Source organism: Anolis carolinensis, chromosome 5 (assembly GCF_035594765.1).
Source record: "Anolis carolinensis isolate JA03-04 chromosome 5, rAnoCar3.1.pri, whole genome shotgun sequence".
Lineage (NCBI taxonomy): Eukaryota > Metazoa > Chordata > Lepidosauria > Squamata > Dactyloidae > Anolis > Anolis carolinensis.
In genome coordinates, this window is record NC_085845.1 from 194,192,721 (window position 1) to 194,220,170 (window position 27,450).

Below are 27,450 nucleotides of genomic sequence, written 5' to 3' on the forward strand. Positions count from 1 at the left end.
GAGAAAGTTAAAATGCCTCTGTGTCTGTCTGTCTGTCTGTCTGTCTCTGTTTGATGTGTTTATGGGCATTAAATGTTTGCCTTATATGTACATAATGTGATCCGCCCTGAGTCCCCTTCGGGGTGAGAAGGGCGGAATATAAATACTGTAAATAAATAAATGTAAATAGACTTGGCCATGGTAGTCCCCACTCTTGTTACATCTTGAATAGACTACTGTAATACGCTCTACGTGGGGCTGCCTTTGAAGACTGTTCAGAAGTGCTGGCTTTAGCATATAAAGCCCTAAACAGCTCTGGTCCAACTTACCTGTCTGAATATATCTCCCTCTTTGAACCAGTTAGAGTGTTAGGATCTGCCGGGGAAGTCCTGCTCTCGGTCCAGCCACCTTCGCAAGTGCGACTGGTGGGAACGAGAGACAGGGTCTTCTCAGTGGTGGCCCCTTGGCTATGGAACTCCCTCCCCAGTAATATTAGATCGGCCCACTTCCTCCTGGTTTTCAGGAAAAAAGTTCAGACCTGGCTATGGAACCAGGAGTTTGGGGAGTAGTGCAATGCGGAATCGAGATAAATGTAGCAGCACGAATTATGACTATGGGACTAAGTGCTATGTTTTAACAGTTTAAATTTTAATTGTATTTGTTTTTATTGCTTAATGTGATGTATTTGTATATTTATATTTGCAATGTGGCATTGAAATTGCCAAAACTGTAAGCTGCTCTGAGTCCCCTTCGGGGTGAGATAGAATGGGGCAGAAATATAGTAAATAAATAAAAAAAATTACAGGGTATTAATTATGTGCCTGAAATACAGTTTGTGTACATTGAACCATCAGAAAGCAAAGGTGTCATGATTTCAGCCACTCGTGTGGACAGTTTCAAATTTTGGAGTATTTTGGGATTCAGAATTCCATATAAAGGATATTCAACCTATATTACGAACATAAGAACTAAAGAAAACTAGACATCAAATAATTGATTACCTGAATTAAAGCATATATCTGTGCCCTAATGTGCATTGTAAAAATAACAGAGGACTGAATATTCCATCTGCATTGACCTAAGAGTTTTACCCTCCTCCTGGTATTATGTTTTGCTCATTCTTTTCCAGTCGGTGGCATCTACACAGTGATCCAGACCAAAGCCAAAATCACCTTGGATGAATGGGGTGAAAATTATTTCCTTATTGGCCCATATTTTGAACACAACATGAAAACACAGGTGGAAGTCTGTGATGCACCCAGCCCAGCGGTGAAAAAGGCAATGGATATCTTGCGGGAGAATGGGTGTCAGGTAAATAAGATCTTCCTTTTGTTTCCTGAGTCAACTAAGCAGACTTGGAGGAGATTAACTGATCCAGTTAATGCTCTTGTCTTTCTGCTTGCCACACTCTTCTCAGTCAAAGTTACATTCGGCAATCCTCAGTCAACCCCCTCACCGTTTGCACAGGTATTAGTCCTCCAAAGTCAATTCATTGCAGGTTATTTTTGAAAAAGGAGCCCTGTTTATCCAATTACATGGTTAAAAAGTCATTTATCTGCAAGTCTTCTTAGTGGGATTTGAGTCTTAGTTTTCCAGGCCTTGGATAATGCAGTCAGATTTCAGAATGACCTTAGACTGACTGACTGAGCTTATTTGCATTGTTCCCATTGTGTTTGGCCATTGTATTTTTAGTGTCAAAATAAATACAAAACCGTATATACTTGCATATAAGCCAACCCGAATATAAGCCGAGGCACCTAATTTTACCACAAAAAAACTGGGATAACTTATTGACCCGAGTATAAGCTGAGGGTAGGAAATGAAGCAGCTACTTGTAAATTTCAAAATAAAAATAGAGACCAATAAAATTACATTAATCGAGGCATCAGTAAGTTAAATAATGTGTGTGTGTGTGTGTGTGTGTGTGTGTGTGTATACAGATATACAGGTACATGGATCTATATGTATATAGGATTTGCAAAGACCTGCAAACATATGAGGGGAAATTTCATATATAAAATTAATGTATATAGATAGATACATATATATAAGTACATAGGGACTGCAAATGCATCCAGGGGGTTAGTGCTTATATATCTGTAGGAGAGTTTAACAAATATTTCAGGGGAAAATACTTTTATAAGATTAATGGATATATTTTTCTTTTCTTCCTGACTTGCAAGGGTGTCTTTTCCCTTTTCAAAACATTCCCTTAGGGAGGGTAAGCGAGAAATATAGCATATATTGCAAGCAATGGCCTCCAGGTTCTGTTGCTCAACCTTGGCCTTGACCCCATTATAAGCCGAGGGAGGCTTTTTCAGCTCAAAAAAAGGGCTGAAAAACTTGGCTTATCTTTGAGTATATACGTATATCAGCTTCATATTGATTAAAGTATTATATTTATATTGCACCAAGATCAAACACTTTAAAAAGGCAGATCCTCTCAAAAAACTTGGTCCTGAACTATATAGGACCTTATGAGCCGAAACGTAGCACCTTGAACTTGGCTTGATATCCAGCTGGCAACAAGCTAAGATCTTTCATCATAGGCATATAACATTGCCAGGTTTTCAAAACACAATGAAGGAGAGTTGAAACTCATGCCATGTAAGGTTGAATATCATGAAGATGCTGCTTGTATTCTATCGAAATTCCAAATGAAAATATTGATTACCTTAACCATGTAATTCTTGACAATGTAAATATATTGTTCATATACATAAATAGCATGAAGCATAAATTAATGAGAGGCCAACATCCCAAAATATGGAATTTTTGGCATCTTGTTTAGGCTGTACTGAATAAGGTTGTAGCCACCTAACCAAGGATACCTCCTCACAAGGGCATATTACAATAGTCCAATCTTGATGGTACCAGAATGCCATAATTGACATTCATCTCCTGACAGAAACAAATCAAAAATCATCAAAAGATGATGACCTCCCCCTCTACAACAGGTAGATTACTCAACAATTATCTCATGATGCTTCTACTATCCATTGCACACTCAGATGCATCTTGAGAGAATCACTGAATGAAAGGAATGCATAATCTGCTTTTGGTAGGTTGAGCAGTATTTATTTATTTATTTATTTATTTACATCATTTATGTTTCGCCCTTCTCACCCCGAAGGGGACTCAGGGCGGATCACATTACATATATTAGGCAAACATTCAATGCCTTTTTAACACAGGACAAAGACAACAACAACATAGCTCCGAGCAGGCCTCGAACTTATGACCTCCTGGTCAGTGATTAATTGCAATGGCTTGCTCTGCCGCCTGCGCCACAGCCCCGGGCCAGTAAGTATGGATAACACCAACCCAGTGGGTTGGACTTAACAACTCCATTTGTCTTTAACAGGTATATTTTGGCAGGTGGCTCATAGAAGGGAGCCCATATGTGGTGCTGTTCGATATAGGATCGGCAGCTTGGAATCTCGACAAATGGAAAGGGGAATTCTGGGATGCAAGCCACATCGGAATACCTTACCACGATCGAGAAGCAAATGACTCACTCATCTTTGGATCATTAACTGCCTGGTTCCTGAAAGAGGTATTGTGTCTGCATTTTGCACCTTATACAAGCATAAGACACGCTTACTCTAACTATTCATCATAGCCAGCCCATGCCAATATGCTCAAGGTGAAGGAACAATAGAGTTTCAAATCAAACTAAATTAAATTAGTGAAGACTCCCAATGATACAACAGGCCATATTTCTATTATTTACATATCAAATACATTTCATATCCATACCACATCTTACCCCACATCTTTTACTATCCTATCAACAATATTACCATGATCTGTGGAAATAAAAATATACTTCAGATCTGACCAGATCCCAGATTTAGGATAATTCAAAGAGATTATGGAGATATACAAGTCAAAGCAGAACACATCTGAAGCTCATGAACCAACTTGTTGATGATTCCCATTTGAAGGAGCACAGAGACACAGACAATATATTTGTAAAAGCTGATACATTTCTTCCCAAGATCATAATACAGAGATAAACCAAAAGAGGAAGATGATTTAGGCAGCCAACTGGGCAGGAAGGTGTTGATCTTGTAAGCAACAGATTTGACTTCTAATCACAGTTGAATAGGTTTATGAGGATGACCAAGTTGCAGGTTTTGGGGAAGGGATGCTTAATTAGTGCAGATTCAGTATCCTTTATTCAAAATGCTTGGGACCAGAAGTGTTTTGGGTTATGGAGTTTTTCAGATTGCCCAATGCCTGTATTTTCATATATGAAGTCAAGGAGATAAAATAACACGTCCATTTCTAAACTCTTTGCAGCTTACCGATCAATTAGAAGACAAACCCAATGTTATTGCCCACTTCCACGAATGGCAAGCAGGACCTGGCCTGATCCTCTCTCGATTTAGGAAGATCCCTGTTGCGACCATTTTCACAACTCACGCAACGCTGCTGGGGAGGTACCTGTGTGCAGCAAGTATAGACTTCTACAACCACCTAGACCAGGTAAGGAGGGCAGCATTGCTTTTCTTTTCTCCGTTGAATGCTTCGTATTAAAATGTATCTCCAACACCTAAGAGATTTAGGTCTGCTCTTGTCCTTTTGCCTTTTTTGCTCTGCTTCACTTCTATTCTTGCACATATGTCCACTCTCCATTTCCCTAAGTGTTTTATTTATTTATTTATTTACAGCATTTATATTCCGCCCTTCTCACCCCGAAGGGGACTCAGTGTGGATCACATTACACATATAGGCAAACATTCAATGCCTTTTAACATAGAACAAAGACAAACAAACATAGGCTCCGAGCGGCCTCGAACTCATGACCTCCTGGTCAGAGTGATTCATTGCAGTTAATTGCAGCTGGCTTGCTCTCCCGCCTGCGCCACAGCCCGGGCCCAAGATTATTTTTACCAAGATTATTTCTGGAATTGTTTCTTAATATTTCTAAACTGTGTTTTATTGAATTTGTGTATACAGAAGATATGGATGTGGAAAGTTGGCTGTAGTCACTGATTATCTAGATCAGGCGCAGTCTGGCTTTAGATTGGGACATGGAACTAAAACAGCCTTGGTCACCTTGAGTAGATGATCTATGCCAGGAACTGGACAGGGGGAGTGTGTCCCTGTTGGTTCTCCTGGACCTTCGATTCTGTTGACCACAGTATCCTTCTGAACACCTTGTGGGTGTGGGGCTTGGAAGTCCTGTTTGCAGTGGCTCCGGTCCTTCCCGGAGGGTCATTCCCAGCTTACCTGTCTAAACTTATCTCCCCCATGAACCACCTTGGAAATTAAGATTATCTGGGGAGGTCCTGCTCTTGATCCAGCCTGCTTCGCAAGCCCGACTGGTGGAGACGAGTGACAGGGCCTTCTTGGTGATGGCCCCTCGGCTGTGGAACTCCCTCCCTAGCAACATTAGGTCAGCCCCCTCCCTCCTAGCCTTCAGAAGGAAAGTAAAAACTTGGCTCTGGGATGAGGCTTTCGAAGAATAGCGCAGTGAAATAATAGAATTGGAATATGTGCAATGACTATGGAACAGCCTTATACTACAATTTCTGGATGCCGTGATTTTAATATTGAATGCAATGTTTTTAAATGTTTGATATGTATTAATTTTAATTCAATTAATTTTATGCTTATGTTTTGTATGTGTTTAAGGCATTTTATAATTGCCATATGTAAGCCTCCTTGAGTCACCTTCGGGGTAGTGAAACGAGGGGTATGAATAGGTAAATACATAAATAGTTCAATTAGATATTTTCTTTCAGCTCACTAACCATTGTTGGAAGGTTCACAATTTATGGCTTTACTTGTCTGAGAAACAGAGTGATGTTCAAGAATTTTGGAGCTGACCCTCCCAATTCTAAAGTTTTAATTAGCTTATTAAAAATATTAAGTCTTTTAATGAATGTTGGGGAGATTTAATGGGATCATACAAATCATAGGTAGTGTCCACATGGACAGCTGATATTTAAAGGATACTAATTCAGGAAATGATGCTAAATTGTTTGTCTTCTTGTCATTCCTCAGATGCTCACAGCGCATTAGAGCTCTTCCCAACAAACATTAACATTTAGTAGGAGATCAGCTGTCTTAATGAGGGCATCTTTGACTGTGAAAAGGTCATCCTGGCCTAAAAGCTCAATGAGAGGGCGGGTGAAAGGAAACAGAAGGTTGATCTCCAGTACAACTCACTATATGGGCAGTACTGATCTGTAGAAGATTTCCTTGCTGCTGTCTCTTGGCAGAAGACCATTAAGGTCAAACAAACGATTTGTTGAGTACTAAAAGACTCCCAGTCCTTGGGGCATGTGGGTACGTTTTGACCTTTTCCAGAAAACATCCATTTATTGAAAGGGCAGATCACTTCAGGATTTCCTGCATCTGAGGCTCTTTGCTTTTGTTGCTAGTCTTTTGAGAACCTGAGCCGTGCATTTGTGTTTCTTGAAATCTGCACATTCCCATGAAATAGTAGGCAACCAGAAAAGTATATAGGAAGGATGGCTAGATTTATTAATTTGTTTTCAGAGCGGATCGTGAAATGTTTGAAAACCTTGCATTACAGATGGGTGGCTTTACACAAGGAAATAAAGTCAACAGAGGTCTCTTTAACACTCTCTCCACTTGCATAAACAAAACCCAGACTTTTATACAGTTAGCCTTCTTCATTTGCTGGGGCTAGGGATACAGGATCCCTGCAAAAATGGGAACAAAACACAAATAAAACACTATTGATAGTTTTTTTTACTAGAGGACCCTTCTACACAGGCCGTAAAATGCAAGAGAAAATGGGATTAAAAACGGAGGTTGGTGGCTGGATGACGCTTGCCAAAAATGCGAGCAGAATCGCATCATCAACTGCAAAACATGGGTTTAAAAGGTGCACTTAAAATCCAACATAGGCCTAAAAATGCGCATATTCATATAACTATATATCTTTGCATGCAAGTAAAACATGAGATTTCATTGCAATATCGTGCTGTGGATTGCTCCAGTCCATGTACGCATTTTAAAATCCTAAAACAGCCGATAAAGGCTGTAAATAGATGGATCCACAGACATACAGGTGGCTAAATGGAAGCACACATAGAAAGCAATTCCCATGAGAACTCTCTGCAAACATTCCTTTATTTTCATATTTATGAAATTAAACAGAGCTTGCATTTACACAGTGGGCACCATGAAGGCAGTAGGAGGGTGAGGAGAGACAATGACAAGAAATCTGCTTTTGTGCACATTCGTAACCACATCAGCGCATAAGAGGTCCAGCACATCACGGGGTGTCAATTTAAAAAATAAAAAAACAACTTCTGGTGGATGTCCCGTGACCATTTTGTGGATTTCTAAAATCTGCTACAAATAAACCTTTCAGGACACCAGGAGACTATTTGCCAGTCCATGTTTGCACTTGCTTTCAGGTACAGCAATTTTTTGCCCCATGTCTTTGTCTGGGATGATGAAGCTGCCTGGAAGGGCCCTGAGAGAACACCTATGTAGAAATCTCTATGCTCACTCAATTTCCACTTGTTTTTCATGTTTTTGTAATTTCTAACGGTGTAGTCTCCAGCAATACAGCAAGAAGTTCTTTCTGGAGAGCATTTGTATTGTCTCTTTCAAACACAGACCCACTCTAAAATATAATTATTTTGGAAGTAATGCAGTTTGACACTGCTTTAACTGTGATGGTTCAATGCTTTGGAATCTTGGGATCTGTAGTTTGGTGAGGCACCAGAGCTCTTTGGCAGAGAAGGCTAAGGACCTTCGAAAACTAAAACTCCAAAGATTCCATTGCATTTAGCCATGGCATTTAAAGTGGTGTCAAAGTGCATTAATTCTACAGTGTAGATGCAGCCTTTGTCATCTTGTTGAATTTGTGTCTGTTTTTGAAAATATTGTATACTGTTTAGATAACTGTTTTAAATGGGGGGAGATTATTCAGTAAATATTTTAATTGTTTTTAGGAGTTGCCTTGGGTCCCACTCTGGGAGAAAGACAGCATACAAAAGCTATTATTATTATTTTTTACCATCCTCCTATCTGTTACATTGTTGTTGTTGTTGTTGTTATTGTTGTTGTTGTTGTGTTGTTGAAAGCTTCCATAGCCGGAATCACTGGGTTTTTGTGGGTTTTCCAGGCTATCTCCTTCTTCAGTGTCTCATTTGTGAGCCATAGCCAGGTCTTCTTCAGTTTTGTCAAGGAACTTTCCATGCAGTGTTTTGTTGTGCCAGCTGTCAGCTCTAGTTTGTAGTGTGGTTTTCTTGTACTGATTTTTTATCTGCTGTGCTTTGAGGAGTTTCTGATTTTTATGACTTCAATCAAAGCAGGTTCTTCACTTTGCTTTACATATTCTGCCAGGACATGTTCTTCTTTTTTGACTGCTTGTTTTACTTGTAAGAGTCCTCTGCCACCAGATCTTCTAGGCAGATATAGCCAGTCAACATCACTGTGAGGGTGCAGGGAATGATGAATGGTCATGAGTTTTCTTGTTTTTCTGTCCAAATTGTCCAGTTCCACCTGTGTCCAGTTTATGATGCCAGCAGTATATCTTATTACAGGTATGGCCCAGGTGTTTATGGCCTTGATAGTGTTTCCTCCATTGAGCTTGCTTTTGAGAATTTTTCAGACCCTTTGTGTGTATTCTTTGCTCACCACAGTTTTCACATGTTCATGCTTGATGTTGTCCAACTGTAATATACCCAGATATTTATAGGCCTCTGGCTGGTGACACTTATTATTATTATTATCATTATCATTATTATTATGGGGGTGATACCTTCCCTAAGAGTAAAAACATGACTAGAATGAGATTTATAAGGGGACTTCCCTGGCTCACAATATTGACTCTTAAACCCAATACAGTTGCTCAAGGTTTTAAAAGCAGCTTTCTGAACTGGCCAAGGAGGTGTGGCTTGTCTTTTCTTTTTTTTTACAGATGACTTTTGAAAGCCCCCTTAAAATGACTTCATTGGCACGGTTGGGGGGGATTCAGTAAGCTCTTTCGTACATAGGCTAGATTGCTCCATTTCTCTTCTTCCCACCACATCATGGATGAAGATCTATAACTCTAATAATTAGTTTAATTTAGACTTGTAGATGGGTTGTAGAAATCAAAAGATGATTGGCACGACCACAACTAATCAACTATAAAAGGAGAAATTAGGGTTTGCTCCTGTCACTATCGATTAGCCATCAGAACTATGTAAGATCTCAGGGCACAGTCCTGGGATAAATTGCAGCTTCCCAGAGGCTAGTTTGAAACACACTAATATAGATGGAACTAAACAATTGCAGCTCTTAGAAGTCATCTAACATGAGATTTTTGGCAAGTGCATCAATAAACAGTATAGGCCAAAGAAAGGAATCAGAAAGTGATTGAGATTAAGTGACTCTTCTAAATGCTTCTGGCTTAGACTTGCTCACTGACCTCCCCGGGAACTTGCTCTGTTAAGGGTCAGCCACACATCGTGGTTTGAGTGCTGGACTACAACTCCGGATTGTAGTCCATTGGGTGATCTTGGGCAAGTCACACACTCTTAGCAAAGCTCCTCTAGATAAGTCTTGCTAAGGAAACCCTGTGATAGTGTGGCTTTAGGGTCATCCTAACTCGCAAATTACTTGAAGACACACAACAGCAACAACATGGGGAGAAGTCATAGCATAGTAGCATAGTTTGCATGCAAAAGGCAATTTTAACTCCCACAGCTAGTTAATATAACCAACACCAAGCTAGATGGACCAATGGTCTGATTCAGTATATACAACTTTCTTTCAACCAGAGTTTCAGAAAGTTACTGGGTTGTTGTGAGTTTTCCAGGCTGTATGGCCATGTTCTAGAAGCATTATCTCCTGACGTTTTGCCCACATCTATGGCAGGCATCCTCAGAGGTTGTGAGGTCTGTTGGAAGCTAGGCAAGTAGGGTTTATATATCTGTGGAATGTCCAGGGTGGGGGAAAGAACTATTTTCTGTCTAAGGTAAGTGTGAATGTTGCAGCTGGCCATCTTGATTAGCATTGAATAGACTTGCAGCTTCAAAGCTTGGCTGCTTCCTACCTGTGGCAATCCTTTGTTGGGAGGTGATTAGCTGAAAGTTAGAAAGTTAGTTTTTTGAAATATTACTTGCAGGATATTCTGGACAACATGACTGTGGGTTATATCCCAAAAGACTATCTTTTCAAACTCTGAGAACAAGAACAAGATGAACAGAATATGCCTTGCTAAATGATATTTCTTTTCTCAGAAACTCAGCATATATGCAATCATGTCATTTATATCAGCCGGCACTGCTAGGTTTTTCAGCCATTGCTGAAAGGGTCTGTATTAAAAATTAGATGTTGGTGGTAAGCAAAGAACAGAAAATAATATAAGCATAAATGTTTACAAAACAGCAGGATTTAGTCACAATACTTAGCTTTGTTATGGCTAGGCTTAGAGCAAAGGATGTCCCAAGTGAATAACATCTTGAACTAAACCTTTGAGTGCATTTTTAAAAATGCTTTTGCAGACCATATTATAACAGTAAGGCATGATTTGTGATCAGAATATATGGTGCGCACTTGTGCGTACACACACACAATCAAAATTTGGGGACAAGTCTTCCTCTCACTTGCCTATGAGCTGTTTCCAGAGATGGATGAAGTCCCCTAATCTGCATAACAACAACAACAACAACAACAACAACAACAAGTTTCCCAATCTACATTCAGAGCCAAAGCTTGGGAAATGTATTTGTGAAATTGCAACTCATAGATTTTTAATTGTGGAAGTTGTAGTCCCAAGAAATACCCTTTCTCAACTCTCCAAATTCCTTGTACCTTCTGAACTTAAAAAAAAATCTGAGAAATTTGCCACTTTGAGAAATTCTGTTCTATCCTTTTAGGAACTTCAAGATCAATACAGTTGGTTAACAGCCATTCTATGGATATATCAACACTATCTAGAATAGGACTCCAGCCCTATCCTAATGTGACTTTTCACCCTACCAACTCCAAAAATAGATAGGGAAGGTATGCTCACTTAAGACAGTCATCATCTGTAAGCAAGCAATGGAGTTACGCAACCAAGGAATCCACCCTGTTGTACAGTCTCATCAGATAAATTCCCATCAACCTGGCCTTCAACTCAATTTAAGGCTATTAGAACCTGCCAATGAGACAATGAGATTTCTCTTGCAATCTTGCAAAGCAAGTTCAAAGGGCAGACACCACATATAACCTTGGCAAAGGGAGGCATAGCTGGAATTCATAAAGAAGGCAAATAATGAAGGAGAAGGAAGTGTCTGGGCTATAATTGGAGATCTGTTCAATGGGATTATGAAGGTGCACCAAGATGCATAAGTTTCCAGTTCCTGGAAATAATGTTGGTGTGGTGTATGGAAATGGCATCTCCCTGTGCCTTTGAATCCATTGAGAGGATCAGTCACCTGGAGTGGTGAAGAGTCTAGTAAAAGCAAATCAGATGGTGGTTATCACCAAAACATTGGAAAGTTGTTTTCTTATACCCAAGGTGATCATGATGTCTGAAGGATTTTAGAAGTTGTTATCCAAAGAAAGCAACATTTTTCAACTTGGGAATGCTAATTCACATTGAGGGATATAGCAATTTGGAAGATGCTGGGAGATGACATATCTTGTGACCTGGAAGCCAGATCAGATAGATAGGATCTCTCCTTGGTTGCTTATTAATAAGGAAAGCAATCAAAGACACTTGCTTTTATTTATTGAAAACACATTCCAGGAACATTCCTTTGTTGTAGGTGGTAATCAGACATTCAGGATCTCAACCTCATGATGTGCCTGATGGCCTATGGAGATACATTTATGTGAAGGACCTGACCTATGCCTCAGCCAAACTACAGTTTTCCAGAAATAATTTATATTATCATGGGTGTACATTTTTCAGCTTCTGAGTTTGTTTTTGTTTCAAGCTGTATAAAATTATATGTGAATAAAAACTATTGTTGCAAAGAAAATAGTTGGACACACATTGCAGCAGGCCCAGTCTACAGGTGCATCTATACTGTAGAATTAATGGAATTTGACACCCCTTTAACTGCCAAATCACATTTTATTGGTTAGCCCATCGGCCGTATCAAAACATTTAACACATAGACATACATACAACATACAACCCGCTGTACAAAAGAAGTTAAAATAAACAAGCTGTTAACAAGATCCCGTTCATGCCAAATATTTGCCATGGTTCAATGATATGGAATCAGGGTATGTTAACTGTAGATGAGACAGGTGTCATTTTAACCTCTGGATCTCATGTGGAATCCATACTTCTCACTCTGATGCAGCGGGATCTGATGTCACATCACTTATGGCTTTGTTTCTGGCCAATTTCCAGTCAAAGTTTTTGGAACATGAGGAACCACAATGGCCATATCTGGCTAAAAACGAACTCACCATGTTTCAAGAGAGGTGTAGAAACTTTGGGATTTACAAAATGGGGTCCTCCTGCTTCTGTGTATGGTTCACAGGCTGCACTTTCTGGCCACAAGAGAACAAGGGTCTCCAGTATCTCCCTGACCTTGACTTTGAAGAAAGCCACCTTGATTTCTCAGCAGTAAAAGATCTTTAGAGACTAAGAGGATTGTAATGTAACTGTAATCATCAACAACTAATTATAGTTTAGAATTGGTTGAACCTTAAATATTATAGAGAGTTGGCTTTTGTAAGTGGAACATGGTGGTGACCATTTGAACCTTTAATCCACCACTCCATCATTCCTGGTGGGGGTTTTGTCTGATCCTTCCAGACAATGTAGCTAATCTTAAGGCTATGTCACCTTTCTACTCTTTTTAAACTTTCCGTGTCAGTGAGATGAACTTGGCCAAGTTCATATTAACTCCATTTCAAAAAGCTAACCACCTTCAGATGGCCACTTACTCTTTGAATTGGGCATTGTATGCTCTCATGCTGAAGGTTCAGGGTATATTTTGAGCTAAAGCAAAGGTAGGTCTAAAGGAGCACACTAGATGTTTTTGCACTTCAAGTTCCAGTAAACTTGGCCAAAATAACTTGTCATGAGGAAGTCTGGGATTTGCAGTCCAACGTCTTGATGACCATATGATTCTTACCATTAAATTGAGACAGTGCACGATCATGGGCAAGTCATATCCAATCTGAGTAGAGTATATAGCTATTTTCTCTCCTTGCCAAAAGACCCTATTATAGCGTTGGCATAAGTTGAGGCTGAGTCCACATCACAACAATATGTACATAAATGTGTGGGTCTTATTTGAAAACCAACCTTAATACGAGGATGTTTTTCCTTTTCTGTCGTGTTTATTTAACAGTTTGATATAGATAAAGAAGCAGGTGAAAGGCAGATATACCACCGATACTGCATGGAGCGTGCATCTGTGCATTGTGCCCATGTGTTCACCACAGTCTCACAGATAACTACCATAGAAGCAGAACACATGCTGAAAAGAACAGCTGGTAAGATCAATATTTCTAAAACAATATGGTACATAAAAATCTAAGAAGTAGTGCAAATGCAAGTCAAGTTATTTTGATACCCGAGGTCAAAAAACAAAACAAAAAAATAGCCCAAGCCTCCTAACAAAATAAATCTGGACATAAAATTAATAATACAACAAATAAAAGTTTTGTGTGCGTTGTCAAAGGCTTTCATGACCAGAATCACTGGGTTGCTGTGAGTTATCCAGTCTGTATGGCCATGTTCTTCTCAAACATGGCCATAGAGCCTGGAAAATTCACAGCAACCCAAAGGTGTCTTTTTGCCTCTGTATTTCTGCTGCCACAGATATTTGTCTCACTCTTAATGCTAGAGTTGCCTTGAAAGATTGTCAGAAGATTCTTAACATCCTAGCAATAGCAGCAAGAATTTAAATATCCTGTGAATGGAAGGCTGTTTTTTAAAAATAGATAATATTTTGCATATCTTATGTCAAGAAGGGTCAAACTGCTGGAAATGTGGAATAGATTGCATTGGAGTGTGGTCAACTTAAAATCCAAACTTCTCCAAAGTCCATCTATATCACCCAGTGTTAAACTATAGTACATCAGTCTCTCTAATTCAACTGACTAAAACTAGTAATCCTTTTAAGGACCAGGTAGTAAGGATGCTGCATGTCAACCTGAGAGTTGTGAAATTTGCCTGTTGCTCAGGAAAAAAGGTCAGTGATCTTTGCCAAAGTAGATCATTAATTCTGAAGTCTACCCAAGGGCATTACGATCAAAAGAGTTTGCAATTTGTATACAAGGCAAAATTCTTCTTCCATATACTTTGGTAGATAGACAGCCAGTGTGTTTCTGGGCTGGAGTTTCTGAACTCTCATTGTTGAATGGCAACACAGAGTTACTCCAAGAGGATACAATAGTGATGTTAAGCCAATTGTTTTGGGCTGATGTCATAACTGCCACCGCGGTCTCTGAGTGTTTTGAATAACGGCTATTGTGAAAGGGCTGCTGAATAGGGTGCCTGTTGCTAGTACCTCCAGGAAAAACCTAGAATCTTTCAGTGTTATGAAGAAGATAAATTTTTCAACAGAACTCGGAGCAGAGGAAGTTATTGAATATGATCATTGATTCATTAATGCAGCATTGTCTGCAGCAGTGTTTCCCAGCCTTTGGTCCTCTAAGTCTTTGGGACTTCAACTCTCAAAGTTGGCCAATTCTCAAGAATTCTGGGAGCTGAAATCCAAAATAGCTGGATAACCAAAGGTAGGGAAACACAGATCTACAAGAGAAGCAATCCAGCATTTTAATTCAAATTAAATGGACCTTTCTCAATTCTATCTGGAGACTGCTGGACTTCAAGGTGACAATAGTAGAGGATGCACTCTACTACATCCCTTTCACTCAGACTTTCTCATGCAAGCATAAGACAAACTGCTTCCATATTTTCATAATGGTTATTCCTTATTCTTCAGGGAATAAGATTTTTCACCCTGTTCCTGTGTGACTGCATCATTAAATTGTTTGAAATACTATTTCACGTGGCTAAAACTCCGTTACCTGTTCCACAACTTGCCCTACTGATAAACAAAGACAACTTTATCCCTTCTTTTTAAGATCTACTCAGCTTCCACTGCCTTTCTTCTGCTTTTATTAGATGTCATCACTCCGAATGGCTTGAACATTAAGAAATTCTCAGCTATGCATGAGTTTCAGAATCTGCACGCAACCTGCAAAGCTAAGATCCAAGAGTTTGTTCGAGGACATTTTTATGGGTAGGATCTATTCATAGATGGCTGATTTCCCCCCATATGGTTAGGGTCTTTCTGCATGACAGATCCTGGGCTAATTCCAGATTTAAATGAAGGGAGGGAAATAATTTTACTGCTAGAATTTTAATATTTAACATTTAAATTTATAAATTGTTTAATTGTTATTAAATTAAATATTTATATTTTTATTCTGATTTTTGTATTGCTTTTCACTTGTATTTTTTGAGTATGTAGTTTGCCACCTTTGAGTATGTAGTTTGCCACCTTGAGTCTCTTTAACAGGAGAAGGCAGAATATAAATTAAAAAGAATAAGTCACATCTCTCAGTTTTGTTGAGGATTCCATGGTCTATTCCTTCCATGTTTTTCTTCACCTTTTATATCACAAGAACAGGTGTCTCTTTACTCTTTAGTATTTGAACAAATAGACATTCTAGTTTTTTGCCTAACTTGCCATGTTGCAGCTATATGTTGATGACCTTCACTCAGCACAGCATTCTGCTTGAATTGTTTGATCAACCACTTGACCCATTTTACGTTTGTTTGCTCTTTCTTTTTTTTTCAGTCATCTTGATTTCAACCTTGAAAGGACCTTGTTTTTCTTCATTGCTGGGAGATATGAGTTTTCTAACAAAGGAGCTGACATGTTTCTAGAAGCTTTATCAAGATTAAACTTCCTATTGAGGGTAAGGAAGTGCATATAAAGCCCCCTTAGCCAGTCATAAAAATGTAATAATAGCTGTCCTGTATTTAACCAAAGATCTACCTAGAAGGCCAGTGTGGAGTAGTGACTGGACTAGAACACTATGATCTGAATCCTTGCTCATTCAGGGAAACCCAATGGGTGACCTTGAGTAAATATAAAAGGATGGGAATGGCAAGCATCATCAGAATATATCTTGGCAACAAACTCTATGATTGGGTTCTCATAACTCAGAGTTGACTAAATAACATGTAGTAACAACATCTACCTAATCTTCCCTTGATGATGACATACTGGTTTTGAGTCCTGGGTAGATATGTCCCAAGTTGCTGTTGAGATCACCCTCTTTAAAGAATAGTCAGTGTAGACAGAGGCGGTTCTACCACCAGGCAAACTAGGCATTTGCCTGTGGCGCCATGTTGTTGGGGGCGCCATCAAGGCAACTCCTGTCTCCTGCGGCAGAAAGGAGCCTAGGAAGACAATATGGTTTTTGGGAAGCCTGTGAAGTATTGCTTATCTTACCTAACTTGGGTGAATTAATTTAATGCATACACACTTATTTAATTGAATGTTCATTTTCTACTGTTACTTTTTAATTTATGGAGCTTGTTTTAATTCATAGGTGAGCCACTTTTGGCCCCATTTATAAGAAAGGAAAATTGTTAAATAAGTCCTAGTACCTTCATTTATAAGTAGATTTTCCCAAGGATTAAAGTTTTAACACCTGTATGCAACTATTTAGTTTAGCAGAGATATAGAATCTACACTTTCTAATGGATGTGCAAGGCAGAGATGGCAGTAATGAATGTCCAGCACTTCTGGCAAATGTCAGTTTGAGAAAATCTGACATACATTGTTAGAAATAGTTGTGCTGATTCAGACTACTGGGTCATCCAATTCAGCCTCCTCCTCCTCCTCCTCTGTAGGAAGTCTAGGAAGCAAGGCAAGTGGGGCTTCCTCCCTGGGGGCATCCTTGGTTGGGGGGTATTAGTTGTCCCTGGTTGCGTCCTGTCTGGATTTCCCATTTTCAGAGTGTTGTTTATTTAGGCTTTTCCTTAATCCCTCCTTATTATCCAACATTTTTGCTTATCCAACACTTTTATTTTTCAGTGATTGGTTTTTTTGGGGGGGGGGGGGGAATTTCTGTTCGCCTACACTTGAAAATTACCTTGGACCGGCTCTGAGTGTAGACAACATTGATCTAGGTCAATGATTCCTAAATTCTTGGCCAAGTTAAATGTTGTCTATATTGAAGGCCAACAAGACTCCAGGATCTCAGAAAGACTCTTCTAGACTTACTTGGAGACACTGGAGTTAAATCGGTACCCAACTGCATGTAAAGTATCTATAGCTAAGCCATGTCTTATTATTCCTCTTACTTGCTCTCCTCCATGAGCCAAGGGTTTTGGATTTCATCTCCAAGAAGCATCAGCTGCCTTGGTCAATGATCAGGGATTCTGAGAGCTGAAGCCCAAAACACCTGGACTGGAAGACCAGAATTTGGGAAACACTGGTCTAGATAAAGTGATATTGGCCTCCTGCATCCCAACATTCCTTCATTCCTTTTGTTTATGTTTTAGAAAAATAAAGAAATATTTTAATGAAATATTTCTTAAAATGAGGGAAATCTCCTCCAATCTGTTGAGAAAAGCTGGTTGTTATTTTTCTTTTCAGGTGCACAGGAGTGATGTCACAGTAGTAGTGTTCTTCATAATGCCAGCAAATACTAATAATTTCAACGTCGAAACCTTGAAAGGCCAGGCGATCCGAAAACAACTGTGGTAAGCATCTCTCTCTCCCCACCCCCATTTTTGGGCTTTTCTGAAGTGACAACATGGAGTGTAGCAATAGAAAGGGATAGCAGGCTTTCCATTGATCAAATTGGCATGTTTTGTCTCTGTCAAAGAAACCATATAAAAGGAAGATCTCCTCCATACATTATAGAGAATGTACTGAGTTTGTGGAAAGCTACATGGTATTCATATGGAATGCTTCTTTCCTAATTCATGCTCACGCGAAAATGTTCCCTGCATGTCATGATGTGCTAAATAACTAAATGCAGAGAGAATTTAAAAATACATGTCTGAGTATTTAATAATATGAACTGATCATCATATGTTTTGAGATGGAATCATCCAGCACTTCACTCAATGCACAGAATGGCTTGAAGCATGACAGGAGTATAGTTCTTTCTCCATTCTCTCTATTATTTGAATGTGGAAAAATGTAAATTGTCTGTGGTTTGATATCTGCTTGTTTCTCCAGCATATACCTATGGGATATATATTTGCCTTTCTTTTTACCTAAGACACAGAGCCAAAAGGGATGTGGATGTGAAATTCCACTTTGGGCAAAAAATGATCAACAGAGGTGGATTTTTTTAAATACAAAAGTCATTTTCTATATAGGTTTTTTTCTGGAAGGAAGAAAAGGTTTTCTCCACCAAAAATAAGCTTTGGTACAGGTGACACTGTTTGAAGTGCAAGGAAACATTGTGTATTCATGTGTGTAGAAAACCCTGATGTGCATAATAATTCATCAGCAACACATCGGGATATTTGACTTTCAACAGAAATCCTTGCTGCTCTATTATTCTTCCCAGGACAGGAGTTTCCTGAGTATTGGCAATCCGCTTCTTCAGCTTGAAATTGAATCTTTCCAAAACCTTTTCCATCCCTAGACTTTGAATAGTTGGTCAGGAGGAAAAATGTGGGGCAAGAATATTATTTCATGTCATAGATGTAGCATGATAAATACACACAAATGTCTATACTAGACAATGTCGAAGAGATAAACAAACACTATAAAGGTTCAAAACATAAAAATAGATGTGTATATTAGAGCATCTTGCAAAGGCCACAGAAATAGTCAGGCCTCTCTGAGTATAGAGCTATCTTCCTTGCTCAATTTGTATATTGTTGGCTCTGCTTCAGTATATAGATTTGCAGTGTCAGTTTGCTGAAATGTGGTTTCTATGACGCGAGCCAAACCTTTTCCATCCCTAGACTTTGAATAGTTGGTCAGGAGGAAAAATGTGGGGCAAGAATATTATTTCATAGATGTCATAGATGTAGCATGGTCAGGAAAAACTGTAAAAGTTTGAGTGTTGAAAAAAAATTGGGAGACCAGGGTTCAAGCAAGTTAATGTCTCTCAGATCCCTTCCACACCGCTGAATAAAATTCCACATTATTTGCTTTGAATTGGGATATATGGTAGTGTGGTCTCAGATAACCCAGTTCAAAGCAGATGTTGCTCCCATTACTTGATGAGAGAAAAAGAAAGGTGTGAGGTGTGAAAAGAAGAAATTGTCATCCTGAAAGCTTTGAAAAAATTACATTCTTTGACTGCAGCTCCAAGAATCTAAACATCGCCTTCCAAAAAAACGTGGCTTTCCCATTATTCATGATACTCTTATAATGTTGCATTCAAATTCTGTGTGACCCATTCAAACGCTTTGTGTTTTACAGACTGCCATCTAGTGCTGCAATAAAGTAATGATATACTATTCTTTTAACAGCACTTAAAACAAAATCCAAAGCAATGAGGCCAAATAAAATTTTGTTGAAAAGCTGGATACAAGCACACAATAATAATATAACATTGCTGCACAAGTAGAAAATTCAGTTCCTTTGGAACCAAGCGAGCTAAAGGCATCTTGAGATACTTTTGGAGATGGTATAGCCAGTGGCATTCTTCTTTTACTTTTATGATATCATAAATATATATGGTGCTGTATAAAAATAAAACAATAGAAACAGATATCCCTGTCAAAGGCATCACAACTAATAAAAATATCTTGGATACATATAATCTCCATTTAGAACCTGGTAAGATTTTCCGTCCTGCACTTTGTTAGTTGGACAACTGTGTCATAAAACAGTCATGGGCAAAATATACCTCCCAAAATCACCCAGACTTCAATATTATTTTTAGGATTTTAGGATGGTTTCTAGAGTCAATTAATTTGTTATCATTCTGATTTACGAATGGGATATCAATAAAATAAAGGAGTACACTTATTGATGTTCCTTTCTGCCGCTTCTTAGGGACACGGCACATTCTGTGAAAGAAAAGTTTGGCAAAAAACTCTATGAGGCACTATTAAGGTAAGAATTTCGAGTTTGCAATATTTCTCTGCATTCACTGTGTTGATGCCTTCATTTCATGCCACATGGAAGACAAACGGCTGTGCCTTAAAATACATACTTTCACACACACACATATATACCTACTTGAATGTTGGAAGCAGGTCACTAGTACTGAGATATATGAAAATTTTGATTCCATAGTTAGTTGAGGTAACTGTGGTGCATCTAATCCAGTGATTCTCAAACTCTGGTCATCCAGATGTTTTGGACTCCAACTTCCACAATTCCTAACAGCTGGTAAGCTGGCTGGGATTTCTGGGAGTTGAAGTCAAAACACCTGGAGGACCAAAGGTTAGGAACCACTGATCTAACCAAACTTAATTAGAATAAGGCTTACCTTGCATGGACATCCATTATAAAGCACTAGCTGTGCCCGGCCACACGTTGCTGTGGCTAGGACTTAATTTTTCTTTTCTTTTTGTTGTAAGAATGTAGAGGTGTGGATGAGAGGTTTTGCTGTCAATTTTCGAGGTTGTGGGGCATTTAGTTTAATTGTTTTGTCCGGTGCCGTGATTCCATTACCCTTTTATATATATAGATTGCTTGCCCAAACGATGCAGGTCAAAATGTTTTCAGGTTTCAATGTGCAATCTTAACAATATTTTTGGAAAATATTGCTTCCCTCTTTACTAAAAGATTTGCCCTGTTGTATCCACAGAGGAGAAATCCCCGATATGAACAAGATCATAGACCGAGATGACCTGACCATCATTAAAAGAGCCATCTATTCCACCCAGGTTAGAACTCTTATCATTCAACGATTTTAACAGAAGCATAAAGCTAGTTTGAACAGAGCTTTGAAATGTTATCTATGTGGGCTACAGCTTCTAGAATTTCCCAGCCAGCCTTTCCAAGATCTGATCTTGTAGACTTAGGTCTCACTAATGTAAACCAATGTCTTCTCTTCCATTCCAGATGTGTCAAATGCTTCTTCCCAGCTCCCATCCCAATTCCTTAAATACTCATTTTCAATGTGCAGGAGCATTCAGTCATGTTAAACCCTACCTTCCGTCTGAAGTTTTACGATCCAGAGTCCAAGCATAGATTTGCCATTATTGGAGATCATAAGAGTCTTTTGTGATTGAGACCAATTGGAAACATTGGTTCACCTCCTATTTTGTAATTGTAAGTTGTATCTAAAACCATCTTCTGTTCTGTTGCAGAGACAGGGCCTCCCACCAGTGACAACGCACAACATGATTGATGATAACACTGACCCAATCCTAAGTACCATTAGACGTATTGGCCTTTTCAACAATCGCACAGATCGAGTTAAGGTAAAAAGCTCACTACTTGTTTTATGTATCCTTTCCCCTTTCAGTAAAATTGTCTTAAAAACTAAACAGGTATGGCCAGCTTGCATAAGAGGAAAATACAAGAAGATATGAAGTACAAAGTTCTAAGGTAGTGGTTTGAGTGGCTTGGGGTATTTTCACACTGTTGGAGAAAAGCTTCAGGAAAATATCACCTGAAAAACAATCTGATATTTTTTTAAAAAATGTTTGGAGGCATTTGGGGGTTGGGGGGGGGTGCTTGAGGAGTAACAAAAGTGGGCTCTGTGGATGCACTTTCTATTTGCTACTTTTAACAAATTTTCTGATATTTTATCTACAAATATCAGCAGCAATAGATCTCTACCAACTGAAAGGTTGGCAGTTTGAAACCCAGGTCGGGGTGAGCACCCAATCTTCAGCCCAGCTCACTGTCCACCTAAGCAGTTCAAAAACAGCTGTGAGTAGAGAAATTAGGCACCGCTTAAGCGGGGAGGTATTTTACGGTACCATAAAAGGAAATATCAGAAATGTCTGCAATCAAAGAACAGGAGGAAAAGTTTGTGATCAAGGGCTCGTCGTCATAGCGGATGGAATGACAGCACTCCCCTGTAACTGGAATCGAGCACAACCTCCAGGATGCCGAAGTTGGAAAAATGCTGACAAATACCTCTATCTGTTGTCTGTCCTGTAGGTCTAGCAGCATTGAATATTTGCAGTGTATATTTATTTATTTATTATTTATTTACAGCATTTATATTCCGCCCTTCTCACCCCGAAGGGGACTCAGGGTAGATTACAATGAACACATATATGGCAAACATTTAATGCCAACAGACAAACAACATATATAGACAGACACAGAGGCATTTTTAACATTTTTTTCCAGCTTCACGATTCCGGCCACACGGGGAGCTGTTGCTTCACTGTCCAGTAGTGGCTGTACTTCCTCATTCCATTCCTCATGTTTTGCTGGCAGTTTTATGATATTGTAAATTAGTTAAATTAGCCTCCCGCATAAAGGGTACCTAAATTTCCCTAGCTGACAGATGCAACTGTCTTTCGGGGCTGCATAGGTCAACAGCAAGCCGGGCTATTTAATGGTCGGGGGCTTAACCCGACCCGGGCTTCGAACTCATGACCTCTCAGTCAGTAGTGATTTATTGCAGCTGGTTACTAGCCAGCTGTGCCACAGCCCGGCCTGTGATCTGCACGGAGTCCCCTTCGGGGTGAGAAGGGTGGAAATATAAGTGCTGTAAATAAATAATAAATACAATATTATGGAGGAAGTGCATTGTAGTTACCGCATCAACCTTAGGGATGCCACTGCAGATATTCATATGTTTAGAAAAAAGAAAAGTTCATTTTCCTTCTCCTCCTTTCCTTTCCTTCTCCTTCCCCTTCCCTTTTCCCTTTCTCTCTTAACTCACAGGTAATACTGCATCCTGAATTCCTTTCTTCAACAAGCCCATTGTTACCAATGGATTATGACGAATTCGTCAGGGGTTGTCACCTTGGGGTATTCCCATCCTATTATGAACCCTGGGGCTACACACCTGGTAAGAAAATGGCAGATGTCCAAGTGTGTGTGCATGTTTTACTGATTTTTGGTAATCCTTCCTTAGAAAATTTGTCACCAGAAGATATGGGGTTTTATGAATTAGTCTCCTGTTTTAATATTGTATGTTTTTATGTCGATTTTATTGATTGTTTTATTGATAATTGATGTTTTATTGGTATAATTGTTTTATTGTGGTATCATGGATATTTGATTGTTTTATTGGGCTAGGCCCCATGTAAGCCGCCCCGAGTCCCTTCGGGGAGATGGGGCAGGGTATAAAAATAAAGTTGTTGTTATTATTATTATTATTATTATTATTATTATTATTATTATTATTATTATTATTATTATTATTGTGATAGTTAACTACATTAGGATTACAGACATTAACAAGGTTATGTGTCTAAGGGCCCTTCCACACAGCCATATAACCCAGAATATCAAGGCAGATAATCCACAATATCTGCTTAAACTGGATTAGCTGAGTCCACACTGCCATATAATCCAGTTCAATGTGGATTTTGTACAGCTGTGTGGAAGGGGCCTCAGTGAGTGTTTTTGTGTTTGAGCTGTTGTTGCTTTTTAGCTACCAGGAAATTGTTTTAATAGCTGTGTTTAACCAGCAAACTGTCTAACAGAAAGGGATACAAGTACAAGCAAGCCTGATTGGTAACTTTTACCAATAAGTAGTTTTAATAAATAGCCTCTCCCAACATGGTACAGTAGAGTCTCACTTATCCAACACTTGCTTATCCAACATTCTGGATTATCCAATGCATTTTTGTAGTCAATGTTTTCAATATATCATGATGTTTTGGTGCTAAATTCGTAAATACAGTAATTACTACATAGCATTACTGCGCATTGAACTACTTTTTCTGTCAAATTTGTTGTATAACATGATGTTTTGGTGCTTAATTTGTAAAATCATAACCTAATTTGATGTATAATAGGCTTTTCCTTAATCCCTCCTTATTATCCAACATATTCGCTTATCCAACATTCTGTCGGCCTGTTTATGTTGGATAAGTGAGATTCTACTGTACCTTGCCAATTGTTTGTATGTCAACTCCTAACATGTCTGACCATGTCTATACTGGTTGGGAGTTATGGGAATTGAAGTGCAAACCATTTGGAAAGGATCAAGCTGCTTTAAGTATTCATTCTCTAGTCTTGCTTGCCTCTGTCAGCAATTTTGCAGTATAATATTTATTACCATTATTCGTGTGATCTGTTATAAAATGCTTTGGACACCATTTTGGGAATAGGCAGCATAAAAAAAATGAATGAATGGATGTGTTAACAGTGGTTCTCGACCTGTGGGTATTTTAGCCTACAACTCCCAGAAATCCCAGCCAGTTTACCAGCTGTTAGGATTTCTGGGAGTTGAAGGCCAAAACATCTGGGGACCCACAGGTTGAGAACCACTGCATTAGAACCAATACTTAAGGAGATAACTCATAGACTGTTAAGGCATACAGTTACCATTATAGCCTTTGTAGCTCCTGTTTCTGCTGAGATGAAGTGCAGTAATGTGTCCTCTAAATCCTTTTTGCTTTTGTTTTTTGGCAGCTGAGTGCACAGTTATGGGGATTCCCAGTGTGACGACAAACCTTTCAGGATTTGGCTGCTTCATGCAAGAGCATGTGGCTGACCCAGCTGCTTATGGTGAGTCCTTTACACTAAAACCAGTTATCAAATTCACCCACAAGTGGTTGCCTCACTTCATCTATATATATAAAATGATAAAGTTGTTTGCGCAGTGACTATAACAACAAAACTAAACATCCCAGAAATATGAAATTTGGCAACACAATGCAAAAGGCTTGCCTCCCGGTTACAACAACACAACCACACCACAAAACCACAATCCGGACCCACAAAACTCACAACAACGCATTGTGACTATAACAACACAACTAAACGCCCCAGAAATACGAAACTTGGCAACACAATGCAAAAGCCTTCCCTCCAGGTTGTAACAACACAACCACACCACAAAACCACAATCCGGACCCATAAAACTCACAACAGCGCATCGTGACTATAACAACACAACTAAACGCCCCAGAAATACGAAACTTGGCACACAACTAAACACCCCAGAAATATAAAACTTGACAACACAACGTAAAAGCCTTGCCTCCCGGTTGTAACAACACAACCACACCACAAAACCACAATCCGGACCCACAAAACTCACAACAATGCATCGTGACTATAACAACACAACTAAACGCCCCAGAAATACAAAACTTGACAACACAACACAAAAGCCTTTTCTCCCAGTTGTAACAACACAACTACACCACAAAACCACAATCCAGACCCACAAAACTCACAACAACGCATTGTGACTATAACAAATACCAAATTTGACAACACAACTCATCCACCTCCCCAATCCCTACATTCACACTTGGCCTCCAAAAAAACAATTACAATAATAACAATAACAACAACAACAATAAGAATCAACACCATCACAGGCAAGAAACAGCCAGGCACTGAGGCTGAGAGGCCAGTCAGTGCTACACTGGGCCTCCAAAAAACAATACAGTAGCATCTAACTTATCCAACCTTCATGACCACAACAACAACAATAATAATAAACACCTACACAGGCAAAACAAAAAAAGGACTATTGTACCACAATAAAAATATAAACCGCACTCAGCAGAATCAGACATTACAACTAACAACAAACCAAAGACAACAGGGATCTCAAGCAATTATCAATCAACACAAAAATTGAAGAAGGTAACAGACTTGAAATACTACTACTAATGTGAGTATAAAGAAGGTCACAGCATAAATACAACCTAATGTAGACTGACCAACGCCACCAGACTAAGCCACAGCAACGCGTGGCCGGGCACAGCTAGTATCATATAAGGAGCCCCCGGTGGCCAAGGGGATAAAAGCCTCGTAACTTGAAGGTTGGGTTGCTGACCTGAAAGCTGCCAGGTTCGAATCCCACCTGGGGAGAGTGCGGATGAGCTCCCTCTATCAGCTCCAGCTCCATGCGGGGACACGAGAGAAGCCTCCCACAAGGATGGTAAAACATCAAAACATCCGGGCGTCCCCTGGGCAACGTCCTTGCAGACGGCCAATTCTCTCACTCCAGAAGCAACTCCGGTTGCTCCTGACACGAAAAAACAAACAAAAAACAAAACTTCATATCATACAGTGTGAAAACTTTCAACTAAGTAAAGGAACAGATTCTGGTGAAAAAGTACAACTGTAAATAAGAATTCTGTTTCCAGTCTCTTGAAATCTCAGAAAGTAACTAAGAAATGCTGGAGAGGCAGCTTTTCCCATTGAAGGAAGCTTTTCCCATGTTTGTGAAAGTGAGAAAATTGTGATTTTCCCCCCCAAATGATACTTCTTTTCACCATGAATTTCTAGATTCTCTAGTGCAGTGGTTCCCAACCAATTTTTGACCAGGGACCACTTTGACCAGGGACCACTCTCCAACATTAATACCAAAAAGGTTACAAACCAATTTTTGGTCAACTTTAGATTTGGTTTGGTTATTTGGGGTGTTGATTCAGAAAATTGCATTGGATAAACTACATCTGCTCTAGTTTCTGTTAGAGAGCATATGCCATCCAGTAGTTGCCACCTGCTCACCCACAGAAAAACGTATTTAATACTTTAGAGCTGATATGGTCTATACAATGCAATTTTCTGAATCAGCATCCCAAATAACCCCAGAAACAGGTCCAAAAACAAAGGCACCAAGAAAAAAATTAATTGGTTGGACTGTGTTATTTTCCGTAGTAGTAACGGTGAGACTGCAGACCATATTTTAGTTCTTGCGGACCACTGATGGTCCATGGACCACAGGTTGGGAACCACTGCTTTAGTGTGACTCTCCTGGAGCAGTGGTTCTCAAGCTGTGGGTCCCCAGATATTTTGGCTTTCAACTCCCAGAAATCCTAACAGCTGGTAAACTGGCTGGGATTTCTGGGAGTTGTAGGCTAAAACATCTGGGGACTCCAGATTGAGAACCACTGTTCCTGGAATCATAGTGAAGTGCCTGTTTCACAGTTGCAGCAGATTCACAACTGGTGAAGGAGATTTTCCAAAGCTCCTTGTTATAGACTTGTTATAAAGTGGAATACTATGCCAAGCCAAGTGATAGGGGTGAAATGTTCATCAGATCCCCAGTTGAAATGCTTGTTGATTCTTTCTTTTGCTTCCATCCAGCCAATGCTCCTTAACAGTCACTGTGCATTCCTTTTGGTGCTATAAAAAACAGACCAAAAATATAATGGCTTTTCTCATTAGTAGCCCTTATAGCAGTTGGTTTTTGTATCTATGGCTAGTATCCTAACATAAGTTATAACATCACAGTTATAACCAGAATCAGCCTTATTATGTAGTTAAGCCCTGTCTTTCTCAGGTGGCTTATTTATTTTAATTACATCCCACTTTTCGCTCAACATCGGATCAAAGGAGATTCAAGTAAAGATTGCTACAAAGTGTAGTTAAAACACCATACTTGTAATAAAAAAAGCTATCCTATTAAAAGCCAGCTCGTAATAAATGTATTTTACATTAGGTGATTTCTTGAATGTTTTCTCCTAACTTTCATGGG

At 39.3% G+C, this 27,450-nt stretch overlaps 1 protein-coding gene across 1 annotated transcript in view; it reads left to right on the plus strand.

Moving 5' to 3' along the window:
- gys2 (glycogen synthase 2) overlaps window positions 1–27,450 on the plus strand; it is a 42,972-nt gene that overhangs the window by 8,151 nt on the left and 7,371 nt on the right. The window contains exons 2-13 of the mRNA XM_003220762.4: window positions 1,109–1,290; window positions 3,344–3,535; window positions 4,285–4,470; window positions 13,266–13,410; window positions 15,050–15,167; window positions 15,729–15,849; window positions 17,541–17,647; window positions 19,914–19,973; window positions 20,674–20,752; window positions 21,179–21,292; window positions 22,719–22,845; window positions 24,420–24,515. Coding sequence (XP_003220810.1) covers window positions 1,109–1,290; window positions 3,344–3,535; window positions 4,285–4,470; window positions 13,266–13,410; window positions 15,050–15,167; window positions 15,729–15,849; window positions 17,541–17,647; window positions 19,914–19,973; window positions 20,674–20,752; window positions 21,179–21,292; window positions 22,719–22,845; window positions 24,420–24,515 — 1,527 coding nt within the window. The remainder of the gene's footprint in view (window positions 1–1,108; window positions 1,291–3,343; window positions 3,536–4,284; window positions 4,471–13,265; window positions 13,411–15,049; window positions 15,168–15,728; window positions 15,850–17,540; window positions 17,648–19,913; window positions 19,974–20,673; window positions 20,753–21,178; window positions 21,293–22,718; window positions 22,846–24,419; window positions 24,516–27,450) is intronic.